Consider the following 25,858-nt stretch of genomic DNA (forward strand, 5'->3'; position numbering starts at 1 on the left):
TAATATAAATATAGTTATGCATATATAAGTATGGTTGTGTGGTTTACATATATTATATATCTATACATATTATATATAAATATAGTTTATATATTACAATATATAAATATTTGGCTCATATATTATAATATATAAAATATATAGACATCATACATGCAAAACTATATATTTGTATATTATATAATATATATTGTATTTTACATGTATATCTTCCATGTAACAGGCTTACTGCTGATATATACTCCATAGAATCAAATCAGTGCACCCTAGAGAAGCTGTGCACCTATGTTTAATGTGATTCTGTCCTAGAAGCCAGCCTGTGGCATTATCTTAGACCGTATGATGAGGATAAGAGATTGCCTATGATTTTCTGTTGCATTGGTTAGTTTAACTTCTCTGGATCAGAACTCTGTGATGGTCTCTAAGATCTGATATCTGAAACACTAGAAAGTTAGATGCCCACAAATTCCTCTCCTTATGTCCTATGTCTGGGCTTTTTATTGGCTCATTACTATTCTATACAAACTTGAGAATTAATTACTCCAGTTTAAAGCTATAGCAAAATTTGTACAGAAATGACAACATATATGAATCGTGTTATGAAGAACTGATGTGTCAAGTCTATGCACGTTTAACATATCTTCATTGCTTATTTATAGGTTCTCATATTTTGTTATAATCATAATTGGCATCTGTTTTGAAACTATGTCTGCGAACTGTGCCTACATGAGAAAACAAACATGATTTTATCTGTCTTTTTTTTTAAATTCCTGACAATTTTTGAGGCATATAAGTATATTACGTAAGTGAATGGTTTGTGAACAGTGGTGCTCTGTGCCCATCCATCCCACTCATTATGTTGGGTTCTTCTCTGCCTTCTTACATGACCCAGAATCCCTGGCACAACCCTGAATGGAGGCACTGTTTGACACTATACTTGTCCTCTTCCTGATCTTAGAGATAAAAACTTCAAATATTCTCTCATCCAGAATAATGAGTGTTACAATTTTTATAGGTCAAAATCTAACTTGTTCTATGACATTTTTATCAAGTTTAAAGAATTTTCTCTGCTTCTTGCTTACTTCTATTTTTACATCTGTCACTTTAAAAAAAATCAGAAATGAGCACTGAATTTTATTAAATACCAAACGATACATGTAGAGATTTTTCTTCCGGTATTATGGAATTAAATCTATAGATTTTGAAATAATAAACCATTATTTCCAGGGGAAATTTAATTTGGTGATTTATTTAATTTTAAAAATATATTTCTGATAAATTTCTTAATTTTGAACCTGCAAGATAACTTTGATTGTTTTTCTGGTTTGTTTTTCTTGTATTGTTCTCCCTTTTACTTATTAAAAATATTGGTTTATTTATTTAATCATTGATGCAGTTATTTTGTATTGCACTTCTGGCATCTCTAAATGTGAGGTCCATGGATGTCTCGGCTTCCATGCTTATAGAACGACAGTCACTGAGGCTCACTTGCTGGTGTTGCCATGAGTTTCTCCTCTGTGGAGCTCAAGAGCCGAGCATTCCAAAGCCTTCCAATGCAAATGCCTCTCTGGTGACATTTGTCAGGGTCAGAGCGCAGGAGTGACAGGGAATGCTTTATGCTGTGAAGGTTCAGACCTTTGTCAGGGAGAGAGCATTGAAGACAAGCTTTCCCTCTAGGCTGGACTTGCAGGCTCACCCGCTCTCACCTCACAGATCTTGTGCCTCTCTGATGACGTCACAACGTGTCTAAGATGTACACCCTAGGGATTTTTTTCTCAATATTTTTATCAACAGAATAATGGACTAAAGATCAAAGTAAATAATGGGCAGATAAAATAACATATTTACTGTTGGAGACTGACTCTGGTGGTGTTTCTCCTCAACGATCATCAGCAACATATATGCAAATTTAGGCTACCATGACAGAGATTTAACTTTCTGTCATCCTAATTTTGAGAAGGATCACTCAGCCTTAAAAAAACAAACAAACCTTATTTTCATATGATTTCAATCTACAGAGTTATGCTTTTCATTGTCCACAATCACCAGTATGTCCCCTGTGTAACTGAGAAATTGGTTTAATGTTTAGGAGAGTTCTTTGGTAGATTCAATTAAAAATGAGTTTCTAAAATTTGAGTTATAGTCTTGTACGCAACAATTAGTTGGTTTTCCTTCCTTTATGACCAATTATTTAAAATTCTATGTTCAGACTGTCAGATGTGACTATGTAATCATGTTCACACCTACTTCCATAGGTCCCAAAGTCATTTCATAGACATATATATTTGTCCATATAAACTTTTGGCCCATGGCTTGGTCCTCATTGTTGGAACATTGTTGTCACCCCCCCCCCCCCATTTCCATGAGGGTCTCTGACTCAGCAGTGTGTGTCTCATCCTGGATCATGCAGCCAATGAAGGGGAAACAGGCTTTGAACGTAGCTGTGTGTATCACTCTGTGGTGATCAGAGGCTGGTGAGAGCAGGAGGTAGTGGAGGTGCCAATCAGTGGGTACTGAGCTCTGGTTAGAGGGGAGGAAGAACTGTGCTGTGCTGTTGTTCAGGGTAATAAGTTGGACAGGGATAATGTACTGTGGGCATCAAGAAACTAGAACAAATGAGAGTAGGCTTCCCCTGCAAGGAACTCATTAATGGGAGGAGATAGGATGAACACTTGTCTTGATTGAAGCACTGTATTACATCAAAACAGAAAATAGTAATCCAGAGGTGTCTACAGTTTTTTTGGCTTTCGTCTCAGTTGAAAATCTATTTAAAAAATTTACCTTAAATTAAATATTAAAATGATAATAAAACAACAAAGTATCTCCGGTGAAGCACAGCGGTCACGTGCTGGCCTGTGCCTTTGTATAGGGAGGTGGTTGCAAATTAACATTTCAAGAAGGGCACAAGCTGGTCGACCATGAGAACACTGTGATAACTCAGAACACTATAGTGCCACAGGTAAGAGATGCCCACTTGTCTCTGTGTTATGATTTGAGGCACCACAGCTGATTTAAACAGACACCTCTTTGGTCCTACCCACCTAGTGTCATCTAATAGGGCAGACAACAGTGGGAATCAAAGTGTCAAAAAGTCACTTTGATTTAACTATGTCATAGATTGCTGATTTAATATATTGGGCTATGCCATTAGATTGATTTATTGGTTTAGCCACTGCTGTGTATGGAAATGCATTTTAAGGTGTATGGCTGAGAGTTTACGTAATGTCTCACTTAACCTTAGGTAATTTCTTCAACATCTTGGTTTTGAACGAAGTACATGTCTTTGTGGTGAGAGCTGTCCGGCAGTATCCAGAGAATGCGGCCTTGCAGATCTCTGCCCTCAGCTGTTTAGCGCTCCTCAGTAAGTCACGTGACTAATGAAGACTTCCTTTTCTTTCTTTAAGTGCTGAGAATTAAATCAGAGCTTCATTTCTCCCAGATGAGGAAACTTTCATGGCACCAACAAGCCTGGGTTTTCAAATTCATATGGGATAACAAAAAATCAGATGATCATTGTAGCTGATCCTACTCTAGTTTGGTAGGGTGGTGGTACCCACTCTCTCTCATTATGAAAGAACAGAGTTATGACATGTTTAAAATATTAGAAATTGCTTCATGATTAGCTGGTATGGGAGAATGGTCTGTATTCTGTCAATGATATTTTAAATAAACGTTGATTGCCCAGTAGCAAGGCAGGACGTATAGGCAGAACAACCAGACAAGAAGTAGAGGCAATGAGAACAGGAGAATTATGGAAAGGAGGAAGCCCATTCCTCTGTAGCCCTGATCCATCCACAGAAGAAGCAAGATGTGACTGCCTTGCTGAAAAAGGTACTGAGCCATGTGGCTAACACAGATAAGAATAATGGGTTAATATAAGTTATAAGAGTTAATAAGAAGCCTAAGCTAATGGGCCAATCAGTTTATAGTTAATGTAGACCTCTGTAGGACTTCTTTGGGACTTAACGATTGCAGGAACTGGGCAGGACAGAAAACCCCGACAACAATTAGCCAGGGCAGTTGGGAAAGAACATTCAAATACTGCATGTAGGCTTGGCCAGTCAAGCTGTTGGTAAATATATATGTAAGGGCTGGAGAGATGGCTTGGTGGTTAAGATCACTGACTGATCTTCCAGAAGTGCTGGGTTCAATTCCCAGCACCCACATGGTGGCTCACAACCATCTGTAATGAGATCTGGTGCCCTCTTCTGGAATGTGGGCATACATGGAGGCAGAATGTTGTATACTAATAAATAAATAAATAAATAAATCTTTAAAAATATACATGTAAAACACATATACACTTAACTTTTTTTTTTTAAAGCTGAGACCATTTTCTTAAACCAAGACTTGGAGGAAAAAAGTGAGCCTCAGGAGAGCAGCGATGAGGAGGACCCCGAGAAGCTGCTCTGGTTGGAACCCTGCTACAAAGCCCTGACGCACCATCGAAAGAACAAGCACGTGCAGGTCAGACATGGAGTCACTGCCCTAATTTCAAAAAAGGCTTTCCAATCATTTCTGTTCTGATACAGCTTTTCTTCTTTCCTAACCTAGGAGGCTGCATGCTGGGCACTAAATAATCTCCTTATGTACCAGAACAGTTTGCACGAGAAGATCGGAGACGAAGATGGCCAGTCAGTGCTTTCACTTGACTATGGAAAACCTGGGTTCTGTTTCGGCCAGTGCATAGATACTGTTGTTGATAGTTTTTTATGTTGGTATTTAGGCATAAGCATTGCTACATGTTAGTGGTGGGGATATGATCTTGTCTAGTTTCTTCATAAGAGAGGGTCTTACAGCGCAGCCCACGCTGGAACCATCTATGCCTGGTGAGGTGTACAGCATTTAAATCTCTACTGAGGTGCAAGAGTGTTTTAATTTCTACTCAGGGATTTGGGATCATGAGTCATTCCACAGTTTGTGACTCTTGGAGAATGAACCCCTCAGTTTTCTGACTGATCAGGTACAAACACATGTTCATTCATGCCAGCTGAGCACACTCACAGAGCCACTAGGGTTCTCAGCCACCTGCCAGCAGGTTGGCTGAGTTAGAAGCAGCCTCCAGCAGGTCCCACCGGACACAGCAATGTGGACCTGTCTACTGAGAGGCCTCTTTGCATAATGGCTCACTGCTGGAAAACAGTGAATTAATGAAGCAGATGTTACTTAAACATCCGGAGAAGAAAACCGATACATCAGGATATGAATGATCCCACGTGAGCAACCTTTTCAGGAACATTCTGGTCAGATTGATTCAGGCTGCAATTTATACATCTTAATCCACAGCACACGTCATCCTCAGCACTCTGGAGATCTTCCCAGTACATATATTAGGAAAAGAAAATGCATTTATTTCCTCTGTTCTTTGAACCTGCTCTGTTTCTTTACTATATTTATTTCCCCCTCTCTTTCCATTATCCTCATTTCCTCATTTTATATTTTTCTTCCTAGCACCTCATTTTTTAAAGATTATTTTCAGCTAGTTTATGGTTCCTCTGATGACCCATCTCTTCCCCTCAGCCTGTCTTGTGACTGGCAGTGCTCACTGTGTTCTCTAATCCTTTCCCTTATATTTCATGCACCTACAATATTAGGCAATGTACAACATCTATGAGGCTTGCACGAGGCATGGCTTGGTTGTCACGGTCTACTGCGACATCCTAAGCCACAATTGCTTATTGTGCATTTTCATTCATTCGCAGTCAGAATTAGTCCGGAACATAAAATGGAAAACTCCAGAAGGGAGCAGTGCATATAGTTTACTTTTGGCCCTGCTCTGAGATGCAGGAGGAAATCCTGTGCTGTCTGGTCTATTCCTCCTGGGATGTAACCTCTCCCTGTTTATATGTCCACCCTGTGTGATTGCACAACAACTGAGTAGCTGTCTACCCCTCATTCTATGTCTAGAAAGCCATGTGTCCCTTGTATGACTTACAGGCTTTTGAATAAACAGAAAGTTAGTGTTTGCTATGCTTGAATCCAACCTTTACTTAGAGAGTTTTTCAGCTTGTGTTTTTATTGTGAGTGGGGTGGTGTCCACTCAGCTTCCGGGCCTGCCTTGTCAGAGTTCATAGGCAGGGTGAGCATGGGAGCTGGAGACTGCAAACTGAGATGTGGTTGGCTTTTTGAAAGGTTCCCGGCACACAGGGAAGTGATGCTGTCCATGCTGATGCATTCTTCCTCCAAAGATGTCTTCCAAGCCGCTGCGCATGCACTGTCCACACTCCTGGAACAAAATGGTAAGGCAGAAACTACGGACTTTAATACAGAGAAATGACTTTGTGCTGCTCTTCCCTTATAAAAGCTATAAGCTCTGAAAAAGTCAAATGTAGAGAGATGTAGGCATGTTTATAGAGGAGTGTATACAGATGTGTGTATGTTGCTAAAGGATAGAAAATAATGCTTTTAGATATATTCTTTAGAACTTTAGAACAAATGCACTCATGCTATATATTTGTAGAAATTGGAACATATATTCATTTTTAATACATTTTATATTTTAATCCTTATAGTAATAAATGTGTTTATTAATGTTATCATTGCCATTTTAATAGTTGTATAACTTTCAAAGATTTATGTGTAATATATGATACACACACACACTTATTTAAGGAGCCAGTTTCTGTTGATTTACTTTTGGCTTACTGTGAGAATTTTTGGAAACCGTATAGGGCCTTTTTTCTTCTAAAAGTGATTGCCCATTTTCTAGTAGATATCTATTCATATTATTTTTTTATATAAATACATTTTCCACATATATTTTATATGTATAAAGGTGAGACTGATGAGATAATCACCATTTCAAAAACTAGTAAAAGTTATCCAGAAAAAAATGTTTATAGTTACAATTTTTTTCTTGCAAATGGTCTTTCATGTGCAATTTTTGGATTGTAGTTTTGTGTACTTAGAGAGAGGAAGTTGCTCATATACCTTGGATGGATTCTTCAGTTTTAAAGTCCTGGCTCAAACTGCTTCCGATTCCTGACCCCATAAACAGGAACGTTTGCCAGGAAAACTCCTTTGTCATCGGGCTGTGGGTCTTGGCAGCTCTTACAGGACATTTTTAGGCAGTGAAACAGGAAAAAAACGGAAAGATTTATCTGAGACACAGTAGTATGCGCACCATAGTTTAGTAACCAAGCCAGGCAAGGGAAAACTACAGACACAATGCCTCCTGCATACCGCTCTGTGTTATCCTTTATGTCAAACCAGGAGGGAAAATTTCTCCTTTATATTTCCTCCATTCTCTCCTATATCTCTGGTGGCATTTTAATAAAATGAGAGTGTAATCAAATGTATTACATTTATGTGTGAAATTGTTAAAGAACAAAATTAATTAGTCAACAATGAATCTGGCACGTTAGTTACATAAAAGCTTGGGGTAGACAGGCCCTGAGTGATGACAGGGCCTCTCCCAGGACTGAGTCATCGCAGGAGGTCTGGACAGGGCTTGCAATGCAGCTGTTGTTCTTGGTGTCCCCAGAGGCGATGAAGCTTGTCGCCAAGCAGCACAGTGTGATGGCGCTGCCATTCATAACTGTTAGGAAACTTGGTTAGGTCACATTCAGTCATCAAGATTTTGTGACTTGGTATTGCTTTGGTTATGGCTTCTGAGGGGCAGTGACTTTGAGAGTCAGCTTGATGCCTGTTGGAAATCAGTTCCTGCCTTTAATACACCGCCCCACTCCTTTGCTCCAGGCCACCTGCTGGATGAGCTGTTCTTCAATGCCCGTGCACACCCTGCGCTTTCTAGTGTAATGGAGGGGGACGATCTCCAGCAGCCTCCTTCCTCAGCTCCACCACTAAGTCTGTTGGGATAGTGACTGTGAAGGGTGAAGGAATTAGACAGAATGGTGATTCGGGAAACTGAGGCAGGAGGATTGTGTATTCAGGGCCAACCTGGGCTACTGAATCTCAGAGAAAAAGAAAAGAAAAAGAGAAAGAAGTAGGAAGAAATAGAGAGGAAAAACTGGGGTCTTGGAACCATGGAGATTTGAAGGTATAGGTATATCTTTCATGATAATTTCCTCATTTAATTAATCAGTTAATTCAGTTACAAAGTACCAAGCTCATATTATATACTAGAGACCAGACAGTCTAGGCCCATGTGCTTTGCCAGTTAAATAAAAATTCTAGGCACATAGAGTCAAACTCTTGGGGAAGGCAAACAAGAAACATAACTAAAGAATGTGGTATGTGAGGTAGCTAAGCCAAAAATTAAACTGGGAAAGAAGGTATTAGGAATCAGAGGAAATAAAGGTTGAATTGGCAGTCAGTAAACTACTGCAAGAGTTGGCATTTTGTGATTTTTCTTTGAAAGCAGATAATGTTCTGCTGAGATGGAGATTAAGGCCAATAATCTTTTGCAAGTAATGGGAAAACATGAAAATGTTCTGTATACTCAAAAGGGACTTCATGATGCCCACCTTCTCCCAGTCATGTTTGCGACTTTTGAGTAACTCATTGCCTTGCTGTGGGTACGTTCTGAAAATACGCTCAGGGGGACTCACGTATGACACAAGAACTCTAAAACTCTCTGAGCTCCGCACAGACCAATCTAGTCATCAGTTCTGGAGTTGGTACCCAGTGATCTGTGTTTGAACAAGTCTTTCAGGGAAGTCGGAGACACACTGATGTTTGAGGACCACTGGACTAGAAGTTTCTCCTTGGTTGGGATACAGGCACTGTGGAGGAGATATGAAAACTCATTGCGTATTTTAATGCATGATGCTCTAGATGTCTTGGGAGGTCTGACCTCTGGTTTTGGTTTCAATTTTAAATGTGTTTTTTTTAAATTATATTTTGTCCTGTTTTATTTATTTATGTGGTCTTTTGAGACAGAGTCTCACTGTTTAGTCCAGATTGGACTTGAACTTGTTGTGTGGTTCAGGTTATTCTCAAATTCTCGATCATCTTGCTTTGGAATGGATATTTCTGTGAAGGCTTCAAGACAATTAATGCAAAATACTTCAAATGTATTAAGGCAATACATTGAAGGGCTAGAGTATAGTGAAGGAGTTCATTGCAAGATAGGGTTACTACATGACAGTCTCCCTGCAATGTAGGCTTTCTGTATACATACTATAAAGCCAGCTCTCAAGGCCTCGGTACTGTTCACTAAATGTAGGAGTTACTCTGTAAAAGTCATCTGTGTGAACACTATCTACCAATGTGTGCATGATTGGATCAATAAAAACATTTGCAGTCTACTGTAGGAAATATACAAAGTAGTTAGAGCATTCCAGACTAGACCATTCCCCTAGTCCCTTCACCAGTGAGTTCTGGCCATTGGCTCCATACATAAATATGTGTGGTCCTTCTCCCCAGGTCTGCCCCGGGCTCCAATCACCAATGGATGAATGTCCTGTATCTCTAGAGTATCTATAGTCTACTCACTGACATCTATCCTACTAATGAATCTTAGCTCTATATAAGTCTGTCCATTTTGTGAAGTTTAAAGATTAGAAGGACATTTAATTTTCATTTTTATTGTGAAGAGTGTTGCTTATATACATTTTTCTATAAGACAGTTCTTTCTTATGGGTTTTAATATACTGATTATATTATTACTAGTCTACTTTAGAAATAAAAATTAAAAGGAAATAAATAATAAATAATTAATAAATATGGAAAACAGAATGACATATATTTGTAACAAATAGACAGCTATAATGATCTCTAAGTAGCTAGTGCAACACACAATATGCTATATGTGTTCTTGCAAATGTATGCTTCTATTTGTATAAGTATAAGTAACTTGAAGAACACCTTATAGTTAATTTCAGGAGAATCCTGTTGGCAAAAGGAGTATACCTGAATGTCTTGGAGTTGATGCAGAGGCATGCCCTTGTTCCCGAGGTGGCAGAGAGTGGCTGCAAGATGCTGAGTCACCTGTTTGAAGGAAGGTACTGCATGTTCGTGAGGTGTTATACACATGTGGGGGGCACTGGGACAAGTGGGATGGTATCGAAGCATCTGTAGGAATGGGAGGCTAAACACAGCATCTGAGCACAGACCTCTTGTCATCTCTCACTGACAGCATAAACTTATTTTATCTAAGCATGAAAAAGAGCAGCAGGGATTGCAGAAATAAGGTGAAGTTTTACTTCTGTGCTTCATGCATGGTGTTAACTGTTTTGAGAATGACAATCATTCAGCGAAGCTGATAATAGCTTTTCAAATCATGGTATAAATGCGACGATATAAAAATACAAAAACATGCATTTTGGAATTATTGCTTTTCAGAAGTAAACCACTATTTATTACTATTCCTCCATCTGAGTTAACTTTGGCTTCTCTGCTTCCTCTCATTCCTTTCCCAACGTACTCATTGTCTTATGAAGTTCAAAGCCAGCCTTGTTGATACTGTGTCTGGTTAGTGGCACAGCAGAGGCCAGATATTATAATCTGTGCTAGAAATAGCGGAGCGGGGGGACTAGAGGTTTACAAAACCTGACAAAAATTCCAAGCAGGTGTCCATTCCACTAAGTATATGCTTCGTGTATTATCTCATCCTATTGAGCCAAAACTGTATGATAACGTGGCATTATTTGGTTGATAGCAAATCAAAGGCAGTTGTACAAGAAAAAGATATAAGTACAGGTGTTGAGGCTTAGATGGATTTGGTGTCTTGGGGTGTTGTTGGACACTATTCCTAGGGAGAAATAAATAAATGTCTGCTCACCCCAGATAGGGACTTTACAACACACCAAGACAGAATACCACCAAAGTCCAATTTGGTAAACCAATGTGTTTTGCTGGGGTTACTCATAAGAATATGGGTGAAGAATTGCTTACTGGGATAGAAACGACTCAGAGACAGCTGCACCACCAAAGCCAACTCCAGTATGGGTGACAACTCAAGAAAGCTGGGAGTCTGGAGCACACTGCATGGCCTGCAGGCAGCTCAACACATTGGAGATTGTCTCTCCCAAGTGACTGCGTTGGTCTAAAGCTCTTCCAGGCAGCTGGGCTAGCCTGGGAGTCCTCTGGACAGTTCCGCTGGAATCTGTCTCTGCTGGGAATCTTGGCTGCAGTGAGAGGGTTGCTTAGCAATCCTTACAGCTTATATAGGCTTGGGGACAGAGGAGTCTCATGAATGTAGTCAGTTTCGGGCTTCCTGAAGCTTGCTTTGTGAGCTTTCCTTCAAGGTGGGATGTTTTTACCTCTTCTTAGAACATACAGTGTCATGACAAGCATCTTTCTAGATGGAGGTTTTATCTCAGAGGAAGCTGAATGGATTTCTTTGGCTAATATATGAACCAATAATTGAATGGTTAGACTTCAGAATATATTTAAAAAAAATAAAGGGGCTAGATAACAGTGTCAGAAGATAGGATTTTATGACAGAAGGATTAAATACATTTATTTTCACAAGGGATTAAGATAATGCCCAGTGAATTTTAAGTTGGCAGTAAATCCTAGCTGTTAGCAATAGTGTTGTTATATGCACATAACGTAAGCTGTGCACAGCACATCTACAGACTTGTAAAGAGTAGAGTTACGCTGTCCTTAACAAAAGTCCAGCTAATTTACCCTTATAGATCTGTCGTATTTCTCTTCTTTAAATATGGCTTCTAAACCTAGTTGAAATGTTTCAGTGTTGCTTTTGATGGTGTTGAAAGTGTGTTACAAGGTTTCAGTCAACAAATCACTGTGTGAGGCAAACAGTCATCTTGCCTTCCAGACAGGCATGTTTGCTCGCCTGTGAAAGAAGAGAGGCACATATGCCTTGGAGATGCCACGGGTTTAACGTAAACTAATGAATTATAGGTAAGAATTCTGACGCAGCACCTTGGTGTGATGCAGGAGTCCCGGCCTTGGCTTTGCCTCTTTCTAGCTAAAAGACTTTGATAACTCCTCCTTCAAGCAAGTTCTTCATCTGTAAAGTCGTAATGTGACCCCATCTTTCACAACTGCTGCCAGTGTTCCACAGACTGGTCAGAAGAAAGATGTCATTTTCTAAAATTAAATCAAAAGAGCCCCAAATTCTAATTCTTAAGGTCGGAATTTAAACACTTGAAAGTTTGGTTGAGTTCCAATGTGTTTATATCTGCGTCTTATGGCTTTTCCTGGTAAAATCTGTTTCTTTTGTTTTCAGTTTGGTATTTGTACATATACACCAGATTGTATTTTTTTAAACACTTCATTTTTCATTCCTAGTAACACTTCCCTGGACACAGTGGCTGCAGTGGTCCCTAGAATAATAGCAGTGATGAAAACCCACGAGACATCTCTGTCAGTGCAGCTGGAGGCACTGCGAGCTATTTTGCATTTTGTAGTTCCAGGTGAGTCACAGAATCGATCGTATGTAGAGGCCATGAAGCATTGGCTTTCTAGGCAAAGCTTAAAGAAACAAACTGTGACAACCAGAGGCAGGTCTTTCTGCCAAACTGACGATAAAATTCATGAGAAAGGGTGATCTAGATGAGTCACTAAGATTAATTTGTAAGACAACTTCATAAAAATATTTAATCCATAATTTACATAAGAAATAAACACAGTGTAAAAAAATGGACCTTCTGTCCCTAAGGACAATTCTCTTGCCGTCACTCAAGTTGAAGTTCAAGCTAACACAGAGTACTCTCTTTCACCCCCGTCTATTGCTTTATTTCCAGCCTTTGCCTCTGTGGTTTAGTTGGCTTTTCCCTGGCAGAGGCACATGACCCTTACTCATTAACTTCAATGACCTCCTTCTGTCACTGGCCTTACTCTTGCTGTCGCCGTGTTTGTCCTTCCAGCCCCACATTCTCTCAACACATGCTTATTAAGTCTCTCCTGTTCTGAACACAGCAGTACTTTATTGGGTCAGATGCTGCGATTACAGAAGTTCAATAAACAGTTAATTGCCACAGAGAGAGAAGGTCCACTATAGACAAATGCAGGGAACATATGAGACTAATGATGGACCTAATGTCTTCAAAGCAGAATGTAGGTCAGAGATTTGATGTCTGCAGTTGAAAGGCGAGTCAAAGGTCAGGAGCAACTCTCAGGATAAGGAACATGCATGTACACGTCGTCTGGGGTAACTGAAGACAATGAAGGGAAGGTATGGCCCTGAGTGTGGGAGGGTAAATGGATATAGAAAGTAAGCTTTTGTTCAACACCCTATTGCTCTTTAGAACACTATTACTGAGAATCAGAGGACTGTTTTTTATCCTGTTCATTTACTTTTAATCTAGTAGTAAAGTATTCTTTTTGATTGAGGAAGGTGTGTTATAGAAGTTTGAGTCAGATTAGTTGTTGCATTTATTTTCATATATGCATGTGTTTTCCCATTTTAATTGTATATATCTATGAATTTTAAAGCTTTTTAGATTATTGAATTATCTATATTTACATTTTTGTTTTTATAACTCTAAAATTATATATGTGTGTGCATATATCTATATATATGAATATGTGTATATAAATACACACACACACATACACACACCATTAGAAAATGAAGAGCTTATACCACACAACTCTGATACCAAGTGGTAATGCAAATGACTTTTGGAACTATACAAAATGTGCTTATTAATATGCATTACAACTCAGGACCACAACCCGGTAGTGTTGTGGTCATATTTGCAATTCATATCAGTGGTGGTTATATATGGTGATTGGATGGGGGACTAAATGTAGGAGAGTTGGTTAGGTTTATGACAGTCAAGTGGGACTTAGTGGGTGGGCTGGTTGCAGACAGAATGAATTTGAGAGTTAAATAGAGGATCACTAATAAGTTTCTTGTTGCTCTTAGCGTAATGTTCCAACCTTTTTTGAACTTGATATTTATTCTCCATAAAATAAAAGTTTTCTAAATCAACTATTTTTTTGTAGTGTGTTTTCTGTTTCATAGTTCAACTAATTTTTACTGTGAGACAAGTGTTCCCTTCGAAGGGTCTCTGCTTAGTAATTTTATTTTTTAATCTGATATTTTGAATAAAAACAGCAATCAATCTACGTATTTTTAATTAAATCATTTCCCATTCGTCACTTATAGTGAAGACATAATTTTACTTAAAATTTTATTATTAATTTTTTAAGTTTGTAGATTTAGGAAAAAGAAACAATAGCAATCTGCCCCCCCCCCACTTAGTTTTGTGAGTCGGGGTCTCACTATGTTGATCAGGCTATCCTAGAACTAGCTTTGTAGACCAGGCTAGCCTTGAACTCACAGAGATTGCCTGCCTCTGCCTCCCGAGTGCTGAAATTAATGGCATGTGCCACCATGTCCAACTTAACCAATTCATTTTTTAATCTTCAGTGCTCACAGTTTATTCCTTTGAAGGTGACTGGAATCTTAAAGAGCAGCAGAAGCCATTTAGAATCATGCCTGTTCATTAAAACATCAATAATCTTTTAGATTAAAAAAAAACATAGTTTGAATACACACTTTTTTGTCAAAGATTTTCTGTGTACGTGTGCGTCACCAATTTTTTTCAAAAGTGTGTCATATACACACAATGCCTGTGGACACCAGTGGGGACAGACAGTAGTTAGCAGTCTAACATGAGACTGGTAAACTAAGTCTGGGTTCTGTGTCAGGCATCTCTCTCCTGCCTGCCAGTTCCCAAATAACCACTTAGAAGCTTGATATTAATTTTAAATGCTCGGCTGATAGCTCAGGCTTGTTGCTAGATAACTTTTACGCTTAAATTAACCCATATCTTTTATTTATGCTCTGCCACATGGCTCATGGATTGTTACCTCACTTTCCACATATCTTGCCTCCTTGATTGCTGGTTGGTGTCACCCTCTATCCGTCTTCATCCCAGCATCCCCAGTTTAACTGTCCCTCCTGACTTTATCCTGCTTTGCTATAGGGTAATCAGCTTCTTTATTGACCAATGAGAGTAATGCATATTCACAGTATACAGAAGGATTATTTCCACAGCGAGGTCCTCTGGAAGAGTGGCAAGTGCTCCTAATCTTAATCTCTGTGCTGTCTCTCCTACCCTGCACTTTCTCTTAGAATGACTGGGAATTGACCCTGAATCAGTATAGCTAGCTAGTCAATAGTTAGTTAGATGATTATTGCTGCTTTTTAAAATGATGACTTTAAGGCCATACTATATATATATATATATATATATATATATATATATATATATATATATATATATATGTGTGTGTGTGTGTGTGTGTGTGTGTGTGTGTGTGTGTATGTATGTATATGTATATGTGTGTGTGTACATACATGCTAGTAAACACACCATTATGTGTGCACACTAACAGGCATGGCATTACCATCTGTCTCTACTCTATATGTCTACCATTCTTCTTTGCAATACCTAGATGATAAAACTAAGGTACACAGACAGAAAGATTTTGGAAAATTTCAACTGATTCAGCCTAACTCTACCATATATTAGTGTCAAACTCTCAAATCACAGTTACTCTGAAGCACTGTGCTTGGACCCTTAGACATAGGGAGATGGCTATGGGCCTGCCACTAAAAGTTCACAGTGCACACATCTCACAGGCTTTTCCATGGAAGGGAAATCACTTCTGTTCTGGGAAGCAGAAAGGTGAGATGAAAGATCAGGAATGCTCATTTGGTCATGATAAAAGGATGATGTCAACAGAAATTCATTACATGTGGCCAGGGGTTTTATCACTCAGTGTTACTGCCTCTGATTGGCACATCTGCTGGTGGAGCAATGAGAAGCTTCGGAAACATGTGCAGCCCTGCTCACTGAAAATGCAGCAGAGATGCCAATGCATTTTAAGTGGAGATGAACAGTTCCACAAGGTGGGAGACTAGCACAACCAAAATTATCCTTCAGCAAGTGGCAGTTTGCTCAACCTAAATGGATTAGAGAAGAATTTGTCTGTTTTTGTTACTTCTCTGTTCTGAATTTAGGAATACCAGAAGAATCCAGGGATGACTCTCAATGCAAACTCAACATGCTCCAAAAACAGTATCTCAGGACTGACATCCACAAGCTAGTTCTAGCAGCTCTGAACAGGGTATGTTGAACATGGACTTTTTGCCTTTATACCATTAGTTAGACGATGAAATTTGGGGACTGGGAGTGGAGCTTCGAAATTCTTTTTCCTTTCCTTTGCTTACCGAGATAGTTAGAATTAATGTAATTAGAAGACAGGGCGACGGTAGGAATACTGGGGTGAATGGTTATGTACTAAGAGAAAGGTAAGTACAGAGCTAACTAATGCGAGTTTCTCCCTGTGTTTGCTCAACCAGAAAGTCAATGAAAGAGCCAGGTCTAGATGTTGGTACCTGGGCTGCTGCTTTCTCTCTGATGAACCATTCTTGCTCCATAGTCCAATGGTGAAAGATTCAGCTAACAGAGACACACTAGACAGAGCATCACCATCTTATCTGATGCCTGTGCATATTTTTCATGGCATTCCTAAGATGAATTATCATGAGTGTGATCTCAATAGAGCAATCAATAAGTATGTCTTGAGAGTCAGCTATTATTTATCAAAGCAGAGACTAAAATAAGTATTTATATTTATTTATTTATTTATTTGGTTTATTGAGACACAGTTTCTCTGTGCTACACAGTTCTGGCTGTTCTGGAACTCATTTTGCAAACCAAACTGGCCTTGAGCTCACAGAGATCTGCCTGCCTCTGCCTCCTGAGTGCTGGGATTAAAGGTGTGCGCTACCACAGCTGGTTAAGAAAAGTACTTACTAAAGTGAGCCAAGGCTTTGATATATAAAACAGAACATTATAATTCAAGCTGAAGGTAATCTCTCTTTGGATAATTGGCCTTCAGCTCATGCTGGATCTTGAGAGCTGTTGACAGTTGTTCACAGTGCTCAGTCATCTATGCCAGACATTCCTGCTTGTCTGCTGTCTTTTCTAGGGAACCAGGTAGGCTCCCAGCATGCTGCTGGATCTACATCTATGTGTCTGCAGAGGCACACCTGCTTCTTTGAACAGGAAATTCAGTGAAATAAAAGCTGTTCTACTGATGAGATAGTTCCAGGTCAAGACTTTCTGGCTCACAAAAAGGCTTAGAGCAAAATATTGACAATTTAAGGCAAGTATTAAATAAAAGGTGGAAAAGAGAACACTCTCAAAAGGGAGTTTCATATAAGTGATATTAAATGTTTGCAGAAAAATGAATCTAAGAGGTAGAAGAGTCAGACAAAGAGTTAAACACACAAGAACATAGAACTTCATGGAAGACAAAAGCAATGTTGAGCTGCATATAGGAAGCTTTTATAAAAATTACATTACTAGTTTCTTAAACGAGGTAAACAAGTATAAGATGTACATGAAACAGTCAATTTGCAGTAAGACTTGCAAGAGGACTGAGAAGGAGAGAAAAGTCATGTGGCCTAATTTCAGTGGGGGAACCAAATGTTTTGTAAGCTGTTAGTGACAACGTGTGACATTGGCACTGGAGGAAGTGTGGTCAGTTCCATAGGATTCTGACTCCGGAATTAGCCACAAGCAAAAATGTGCAGTTGGTGCATGCTATTGATCAACATTGAAGGAAAGAATTCACACAGAGATTTATGTGACTGGAATTTAAGGCCAGCCATTTGGGAAAAACATAGAAGCTTCATATTTACTCTTTGGGTCAAAACACATAATATGTGGATAGAACATAAAGGTAAAAATATTAAATTGATGTATGTGCATATGTAAAAGTTCTCAACTATAACCACATATAAAGACTATAGTCACGGTGTGGATTCAAACAAGAAACAATATTTAACAATATTTCTAGGAAATTTGGCAACTTGCTGTGGTGTCTCATACCTGTAATATCAGCTCTTGGGAGTCTTAGTCAGGAGGATTGCCACAAGTTTAAGGCCAGCTTTGTTTACAAGTGCATTGCAGGCTAGCCTTGGGTACAATGAGACAATAAAAACAAAAAAAAATGAAATATCAATCACAATTAAAATGGACATATTTTCCGGTCTTAAAATATAGATGAACTTGGACATGTATATGAATATTTTAGATAAGAATGTTCATTGCTGAATTATTTGTAATGGAAATCATGCCAGTGACCTAAACTTTTCCCTAGTGGTTATCGTGTGGAATGACAGGTGCTTGTAACTTCAACATAGGGAGACCTTGGATTAGCATTTTGTCAGATAGTGGTTTGGAGTATTGCTTAATTTTAACAAGAGTTGAAGACAAAGGTTATTTTTGTGAGTTCTCTGAGAAACAGTCAACAGGGAGTAAGGCATCTTCCAGAACATTCTGTCAGGCCCTCTAATCTGTTGTGTTTGCCAGCGATGGTTCTGTTTGTACCAGTACTCATGTGCTGATGATGAGCAGAGAGCCTTCTTGTCAGAAATACGTGTATTGTCGACAAGAATGAAACCTATTGCTCTTCAGCCTATGAAATTTGAGGAGTTTTACTACAATTTAATTTAATCTGTCCTGATAATGTAACTACTATTGATAGATGAAAAGCAAGTGAGTTGTACTGCTTCCAAGTTAGGTAGTTCTGTGTAGAGGTTAAAAGGCAGCTCAGTGCCGTTTCTAATGCACTGATAAGTCGCTATCACAGATTCTCCACAACCACGATGATGGTTCTCCAGGTGTCGGGTCTTCTTTCATTTATGTTTACATTCTAAGCATATGTTTTGATGGAATTGATATTTTTCTTGTTCCTAGTGTCTTCTCCCTTCTATCACTCAAATTTTTTTGTAGATCATACATTTTGTTCTTGCTTCCTTGACATGCACGACTTTCCTTCTGGTCTGAATCCAACTGCACTCACTATGTTCTTATCAACCCCTCCAGTGTACTAGGTAGCACACAGATGTAGTGAACAGCTTGTCACTTGGGCTGTTAGATAGGCACCTGGCACAGTATGAACCGCTAAAGGTTAACATTGTCATCTTCACATTTTGGAGGGCATTTTGATCTCTGGCTACAAAGGCTGGGGGGCAGGCATAGTCTCATCCATGTCTCTACTTGTTTTCCTGTTGACTTTTGTGAAATAATTTTACATTAACAGAATATATAGTATTTCCTATCAGCTTTAGACTCATGCTTTCTAAATTCTGTTTCCTTTTATTCCATCAGTTTTCAGCGAGTCTCTTTTTCTAGCTTTTGTATTCATATTTTCACACAACTTCTCTTAAAGTTATGTTCCCTAATATTTGACGTTTTGGATTTTGTGTACCTTTATACGAGAACTCGTCATTTATTTTTTACTTGTGTACATTCATGTATATCTGTATCTGTGTGCAGAGGAATAGGAGCCCAGAAGAGGGTGTCAGATCCTCTAGAGTTGGAGTGAGCTACCCGAAGCCTAGTGTGGTTGGGAACTGGACTCTGGTCCTCTATAAGAGCAGTGATTGCCCTTAACCACTGAGAGCCATCTCTCCAGCCATGTGTTTGAACTCTCAACAAGATTAATTTAATTGACTGTGAAACATTGAGTGTTTCCTTTCTTTTACTGAATGTTTACAGGCATTCTTCTAGTGTTGGGTGTCTTAGTAGAGAATTCTGAGACAGGCTTACATTTTTTCCTTACTTTTATGTTTACAGTTTCTCCTGGATGCCAGAAATATTCTTGCCCTTGAATCCCAGTCATGTTGTTGAAGCATATCTTGATGCTAGTTTTGACATCAGCTAACCAAATACCCAGTCTTTTATTCATGGGAAGATATTTTTTTTAATTAAATCTTCATGAACATAGGTTTTGTTCTGCCTGTTTACCTCTTTCTAGAAACCATATAATGTTGGATCCCTTCTGTCCTCACCTTCTGCTGTTTTAAGAGAATAATGTGAGGAACAGTCTATTTAACAGCATACTCTCTCCCTGGTGGGATGGGACCATACATCCATATGTGTATCTTTTCCTATTAAGAGTGGAGATGAGAAATATAAGAGAATATGGAGCATTAGAAAGAAAATTGAAACCACAAATGACCAAGGCATTGCTTTCCTTTCCTTGTGGAGTCTGCTTAGCTGGCTTTGAGAAGAGTCCAGCATAGGCAACTTCAGCTTGAGTTGGCTGACTCATTGGAGAAGCCATACCAGTCAGTGATGGGCAAATTCTCTGGAAAGACTTGAAGGTTGTGCAGTGCAGAGTGGAGGGTGTTTCTAATTAATGCCTGTTGACATCCTTCCAGTGATGTCTCCAGTGTTTTCTCTTGGAAACCACTTGTTAAGTCAGAACTTGTAAGTTAATCTTGATCCATATTTTAACAGTAACACAGTAAATACTGTTTTCAAGGTGAAGAAATAGGTGATTGCAGGAAAACCCACTGTGGGCTTGTAAGTATTGTATCCTATTTTAGGTTATTAGATGCTTTAGGCACCGTCACTTGTGATCATACAATGGCGATTCTGTTGTGCGGACAATCACAGATTTCCTGATGTAAATTATTAGTCGGTTGCTAAGCTGGCTCTGCAAAGGTTAGAGGTTAAGGCAGTCCATCAATAATTAACTAAAAATTAAGTAGAGGTGAAGATATTAAACATGAGGCCTGACTAGACATCTAAGATAGTACCTGTCACCAAGGGCATGATGGCCTTAGTTCAGTCCCTGGGACAGAGATGATTGAAGGGGAGAACTCATTCCCACAAGGGGTGCTCTGACCTCCGTGTGGGAGGTGTGTACCCATACATACCCACAAATGTACTTATATGTGCACACAAAATCAATAATGTAATAACTTTAAAAAGATATAAAACATAAGGAGAGTCACTTTGTGCCTGACTGATGATGCATTTAGAAGCAGAATTGAATACATGGTTCATGGAGTTCAATATCAAAGAAAATTACAGCTTCCCTGGTTTGAAAATTTCAATTATTTCAAGACAAAGTCAGCAGAATGTAAAAACAAGGCGAGGTCCCTGCTAATAATTAGGGCACGCTCAGGAAGCTGGCTTTGCCTGTCAAACAAGATGGCACAATTAACCAAACAGCAAGTTCAATAGGGCAATCCTCCGTTTGTCTTTTGAGACGACACTAAACTTTGGTCTTGGGACACATGATCGTAATATGCCTGTGTCAAGGAAGGAGAAATATGGTCCTGTGGTCTGAGTTTAAACATGTTTTTGTGTTAACTCCTCAAATTTGTACATCCTCACTTTGTTTCACTGATGCATAGAGCTATAGTGTGTCTATACAATAAGATTTGTGATAATTTAAATGTTAGTATACACAAAATTATTTTTCTTTTTTACTAACGTTTTATTTCAATTCCTTGTATGTGTACAATTTTAAAGTATTTCTTTTATTTTTGAGATTATATTATAATCACATAATTTCCCCTTCTTTTCCTCTTTCCAACTCTTCCCATATACCCTTCCTTGTTCTATTCCTAATTCATGGCCTCCTTTTTCATTAATTGCTGTTACATGCATGTATTTATATATACTCCTAAATATAGTCTGCTCAGTCTGTGTGATGTGACTTTTATGTATATTTTCAGAGCGGATCATTTGGTATTGGATGATCTGTTGGTGTGCTCTTCACTGGGAAAGAGCTCTCCTGTTCCCAGGATTTCTGATATGCTGATCTCTCTTATGAATAGAGTTTTTGGAAAGAAATTTTGTGCAGTTTGGAGTTGCAGGAAGATGGAAAATGCATGGCTTTAAAGTTTGAGCATGGTATAGAGTAGCATGTCCTTGGAACTCAGGAAATGCGAAGGCAGCAATTAAACTGTTAGGGGACTTTTTTCTCTCAATGCTTTTAATTCAGAGTTAAAAGAGCAGTCTGATTATATAAAATTAAAGCGTAGCAAGAATGTGGAGGTAGTGGGTGGAGACTTTCCTATTAATAAATTTAGAAGTGAAGGAAAAAGGAAACTGTCTCTCGCCTTAGCTTATGCTTTCTTTCTAATGAGAATTTTGGCCTGGCTTGCAATGTCAGTCCATGTTGATTGCATGGTCAGAGTTATTCCTGACCCTAGTAACACTGTATCATGAAGGTTGTGTTAGAGAGTAGGGTATTCGAGACATCACCAAACACTTCTACCTTCACATAGTGAGACCACAATTGTACTTCTGCAGTAATTAATTCCTAACCACTTTGGAGCTGATATCTTTGATATTATTCCATTCTTTATGGTCTTCAGATTATAGAATGTAATACATCTCTGACTCACTGCAAAGATAATGCAGTATTTTCTACTCAGAAGTAGGGAATGAGATGCTAGTAGCATTGAAACACAAAATCCTCAAAAAGGGGAGGGTAAGAGTGTCTTGCTTAAACGATCCAGGAAATTATGACAAGCTGAGCATCTAGAGTTGGAGAACAAGGCACAGAAGGAAGCTGCTTAGGTTCCCAGTCCCTGTGGGGAACAAAATGATAGACAAAGACACTCGAGAGATCATAGAGAGAAGGGTAAACATCTGTAGACTGGTTACAGACAAGCGAAGGCTGGAGACAGGAGGCTTTGGCCATGTAGGCTGCCTTAGAGCTTGTGATCTGGCTTGAAGTTATCTCAACATTGTCCTGTAGCAGTGTGGGGGTGGGGAATAGATTTGGAGATGGAGATTCTGTGAAATAAGTGGTTGCATGATGTATCTGTGTGAAATTACGTCCTGAGAAAGCCACTGTGGTACTCTTGAAGGAATCCCTGTCAGCTGAATAGTCACATTATTGGAGAGGTGGGAGAGCAGTATCCATGTGGGGGGGAGCCAGAGATGGCCAGGGCTAAATATACAACACTGGCATTGAAAGAGAGCTGTAGGAACGTGGTTGTCAGCATGTATACTGCCTCTTCTTAGGGAGTAGCTTGTCCTTGAAAGAGAACTAGATTCCATCAGGATGCCCATAAAGCTCAAATTACTGAAGGAAAGCCTGATTAAAGAAAAGATGTGGTGCTTGAAATCTGGGTCTCTAAGACAGACCCATTAATATTCCAGGCCTAAGACTGATACAGGATTTGTGTGACTTAAGTTTAACTACACGTCTTTGAAGTTTGACAAGACTATTGCTTGACACACCTTGGAGGGAAGAAATGAAATAAAATCCACGAGATACTTGGAGTCAAGCTCTCTTAGAGCTTCCTGTGGAGAGAGACAGTCCTGAGACTGGTTAAGCTTATGGCTTTTCAACCAAATATCCCTCGTTCCATTTCCTTGCTGTGATGTGCAGTGTGTGTAGGGCTGAACTGTTCTGGTGAGCTAAGCCTCTAATAGAAGCGATTCACTGTGCAGAGGAGGAGACACAGGTACCAACTTTCTATCTTAGGCTTATCTGTGGTGAGGTCTCCATCAGTGAGAACTGAAGAAGCCATCAATTCTCTGAGGTATGTTTGACAATGCTGCTAGCAGGGACTTAATTATTGTGGATGTGTGTATTTAGTACAGTACTTGGCACACAACACACACTTGAAGGTTAAAAGGCTTATTCTTGATGCATACAAGTAATTCGTGATATAGAAGGCAGAAATAATGACAGCAATTTGTATTTGGACACATCATTGATGTTTTGTTCTTGAAACTGGGTCTTATGTGTCTCAGACTGGCTTCACATTATGTACCTGAGAATGACCTTGAATTTCTGGTCCTCCTGCCTCCATCTCCCAAGTGCTGGCTTCATAGGTGTGTACCACCATGTTGAGTTTTTTGATCCTGTACTGGGGATCAAACCTAGGACTTTACATAGTAGGCAGCCACTTACTATCTCAGTTGTATTCCCAGACTTTTAATTATGTTTTGCCAGTCTGTAGTTGGCTTTAATTGGGACATGCATTAAAACCTTGTTTCTGACAGTAACTAACTGTTCTTATACTTCTTTTGATTTTAGTTCATTGGGAATCCTGGGGTCCAGAAATGTGGACTGAAAGTAATATCTTCTCTGACGCACCTTCCTGACGCCTTGGAGATGTTGTCCCTGCATGGCGCAGTTGACTCCGTTCTTCATGCCCTGCAGATGTATCCAGATGACCAAGGTTGGTACAGGTAGAAGTTGGGACCATTTTTAGGGCCAGTTATTCGCTGTCTGTCATCTTTAATCCCTTCCTACAGTGTTAAGGTTGAGAGAATTACCATTGGGATTTTTCTCTTTTATTCTAGAAATTCAGTGCCTGGGCTTACACCTTACAGGATGCTTGACTACAAAGAAGAATTTCTGCATACGGACAGGGCACCTCCTGGCAAAAATTCTGGTGTCCAGTTTACAGCGCTTTCAAGATGTTCCTGAAGTGCAAACTACAGTGCGTACCCTCTAGGGAACCAGGAGCTTACTCAGATCCCTACCAGTATCCTTGTAATTCTTACTGCACACCAGTTGGACATTCTAGTTAATTAAAACTATTTGTCATTTTGTAGTATTTTAATTATAGATGGTGCAGACAATTGCATTGCCTATAAAGATCCAGTGTTCATTATTAGATCTGGAAAATCAGTGCGTTTGCTTGCCTTCTGCCCTTCCCATAAAAGGCTAAAGAAATTCCAGTAGCGAGTTTTTTGTTTTTACTTAGATTTTGAACAAACACAAGTTATTATTATTATAAAAATGGCCATCCTCTGTGACTTATCATGAGCTACTTTTGCCTCTAGTGATTTTGTTTCCTTATTGCTTTTTCCTAAAGTAGAGATCTGAAATAATTTTCACCAAGCTATATTTAAAGCAAACATATAATTGTTGTTATGAAGATTATATGATGGTATAAGGTTGATTCAGCAGAAGATAAAAAAAATAACAGGAGATGTTTCTTAGTAATGAGAGAATGGGGCTTTTACAGTTGTTCCAATGTTTACAGTCTCTAGATACAAATCCAAGGTTTTCTGCTTAGTAGGATGAGCAAAGGAGGCATTAGTTATAAGATACAGACTATTGTTTATCATTGAGGTTTTTTTTTTTTTACAGATAATTGCTTATATTATTTACTCTAACTAGTTTTGCTCCTCTTCCAGGGATTGCAGACAATTTTGGCAATCCTTGAATTGTCAGCGTCTTTCTCCAAGCTTCTGGTGCACTACTCATTTGATTTGGTAATATTTCATCAAATGTCTTCCAACGTGATGGAGCAAAAGGATGAGCAGGTACGGTGTAATGATGCCTACGGGCTAAGTGTTATCTCTCAGCTGCCTCTAATCCTCGTTTCCGTTTTTTTCTAGTTTCTCAATCTGTGCTGCAAATGCTTTGCAAAGCTGGCTGTGGATGATGAGCTGAAAAGCACAATGCTAGAGAGAGCCTGCGATCAGAACAACAGCATCATGGTGGAGTGCTTGCTTCTGTTGGGAGCCGATGCCAACCAATCAAAGGGGGCAACTTCTTTGATTTATCAGGTAACTATTCCAGGCCTCACTTTTGTTTGCCTCTGTTCTTTGGCCCTGGTCTTTCGCAACTTTTCCTCCTCCTCTTCCACAACGTTCCCTCACAAAACAAAACAATCAAGCAAAATAACCACAAACACAGATTTACTGAAACATAATTCACATATAATATAACTCATATGCTTAAAGTATATAATTCAGTCGTGAAAGGCAGAGACAGGAGGATCACTGATTAAGTTGACGTCAACTAGAGCAATAGAGTGACACAGTGAGAGCTTCTCCCTAAAAGACAGTTCCAATTGTTTATACTTGTGTTTGTGTAGAGTTGTATTGGTATTGCCAGAGTCAATGCTAAAACTTTTTCCACTATCCCACAGTTAAATTCCTAGGCAGTAGCCCTAGTTCCCATTCCTTCCCCCTGGACATTTGCCTATTTCTCTCTTTGGCTCTAGGAAATCACTTGCCTACTTTCTGTCTCTATGCATTTATCTATTCTGGACATTTAAAATCATAATCCCATGGTTATGTGTCTATGACTGGCAATTTCCCATCACGTTCCCTGCCACACAAGCCTCTGGTAAGCACTGTTCTGTTCTCAGCTCTATTAGACCAACTTTGTATTCTAGGTGTGAGTGATGTGATGTATTATTTTGTCTGCCTTATTCTGTTCCTTTGCTGATCCT

General features: G+C 39.1%; 1 protein-coding gene and 1 long non-coding RNA gene across 5 annotated transcripts in view; one reads left to right on the plus strand and one right to left on the minus strand.

Annotated features, from left to right (window-relative positions):
- The window catches only part of LOC125407320 (uncharacterized), a 36,147-nt gene extending 18,328 nt beyond the window's left edge, over positions 1-17,819 (minus strand). The window contains exons 1-3 of one of the 2 annotated variants that reach the window (XR_015735685.1): positions 17,730-17,819; positions 9,814-9,891; positions 6,116-6,226 (exon numbers count right to left, since the gene is read on the minus strand). This is a non-coding gene — a long non-coding RNA (uncharacterized LOC125407320). Of the gene's footprint in view, positions 1-6,115; positions 6,227-9,813; positions 9,892-17,729 lie in introns of those variants that run through there. The other variant, XR_015735684.1, reaches the window with a different exon arrangement.
- Positions 1-25,858, plus strand: part of Lrrk2 (leucine rich repeat kinase 2) — a 142,189-nt gene that overhangs the window by 21,233 nt on the left and 95,098 nt on the right. For all 3 annotated transcript variants that reach the window (XM_087899193.1, XM_087899194.1, XM_048444804.3), the window contains exons 8-18: positions 3,242-3,361; positions 4,325-4,467; positions 4,555-4,634; positions 6,133-6,239; positions 9,776-9,905; positions 12,163-12,287; positions 15,851-15,957; positions 23,701-23,845; positions 23,970-24,109; positions 24,813-24,941; positions 25,017-25,187. In XM_087899193.1, the coding sequence (XP_087755319.1) occupies positions 3,242-3,361; positions 4,325-4,467; positions 4,555-4,634; positions 6,133-6,239; positions 9,776-9,905; positions 12,163-12,287; positions 15,851-15,957; positions 23,701-23,845; positions 23,970-24,109; positions 24,813-24,941; positions 25,017-25,187 (1,397 nt within the window). The remainder of the gene's footprint in view (positions 1-3,241; positions 3,362-4,324; positions 4,468-4,554; positions 4,635-6,132; positions 6,240-9,775; positions 9,906-12,162; positions 12,288-15,850; positions 15,958-23,700; positions 23,846-23,969; positions 24,110-24,812; positions 24,942-25,016; positions 25,188-25,858) is intronic.

Source organism: Myodes glareolus, chromosome 19 (assembly GCF_982192425.1).
Source record: "Myodes glareolus chromosome 19, mMyoGla1.1, whole genome shotgun sequence".
Lineage (NCBI taxonomy): Eukaryota > Metazoa > Chordata > Mammalia > Rodentia > Cricetidae > Myodes > Myodes glareolus.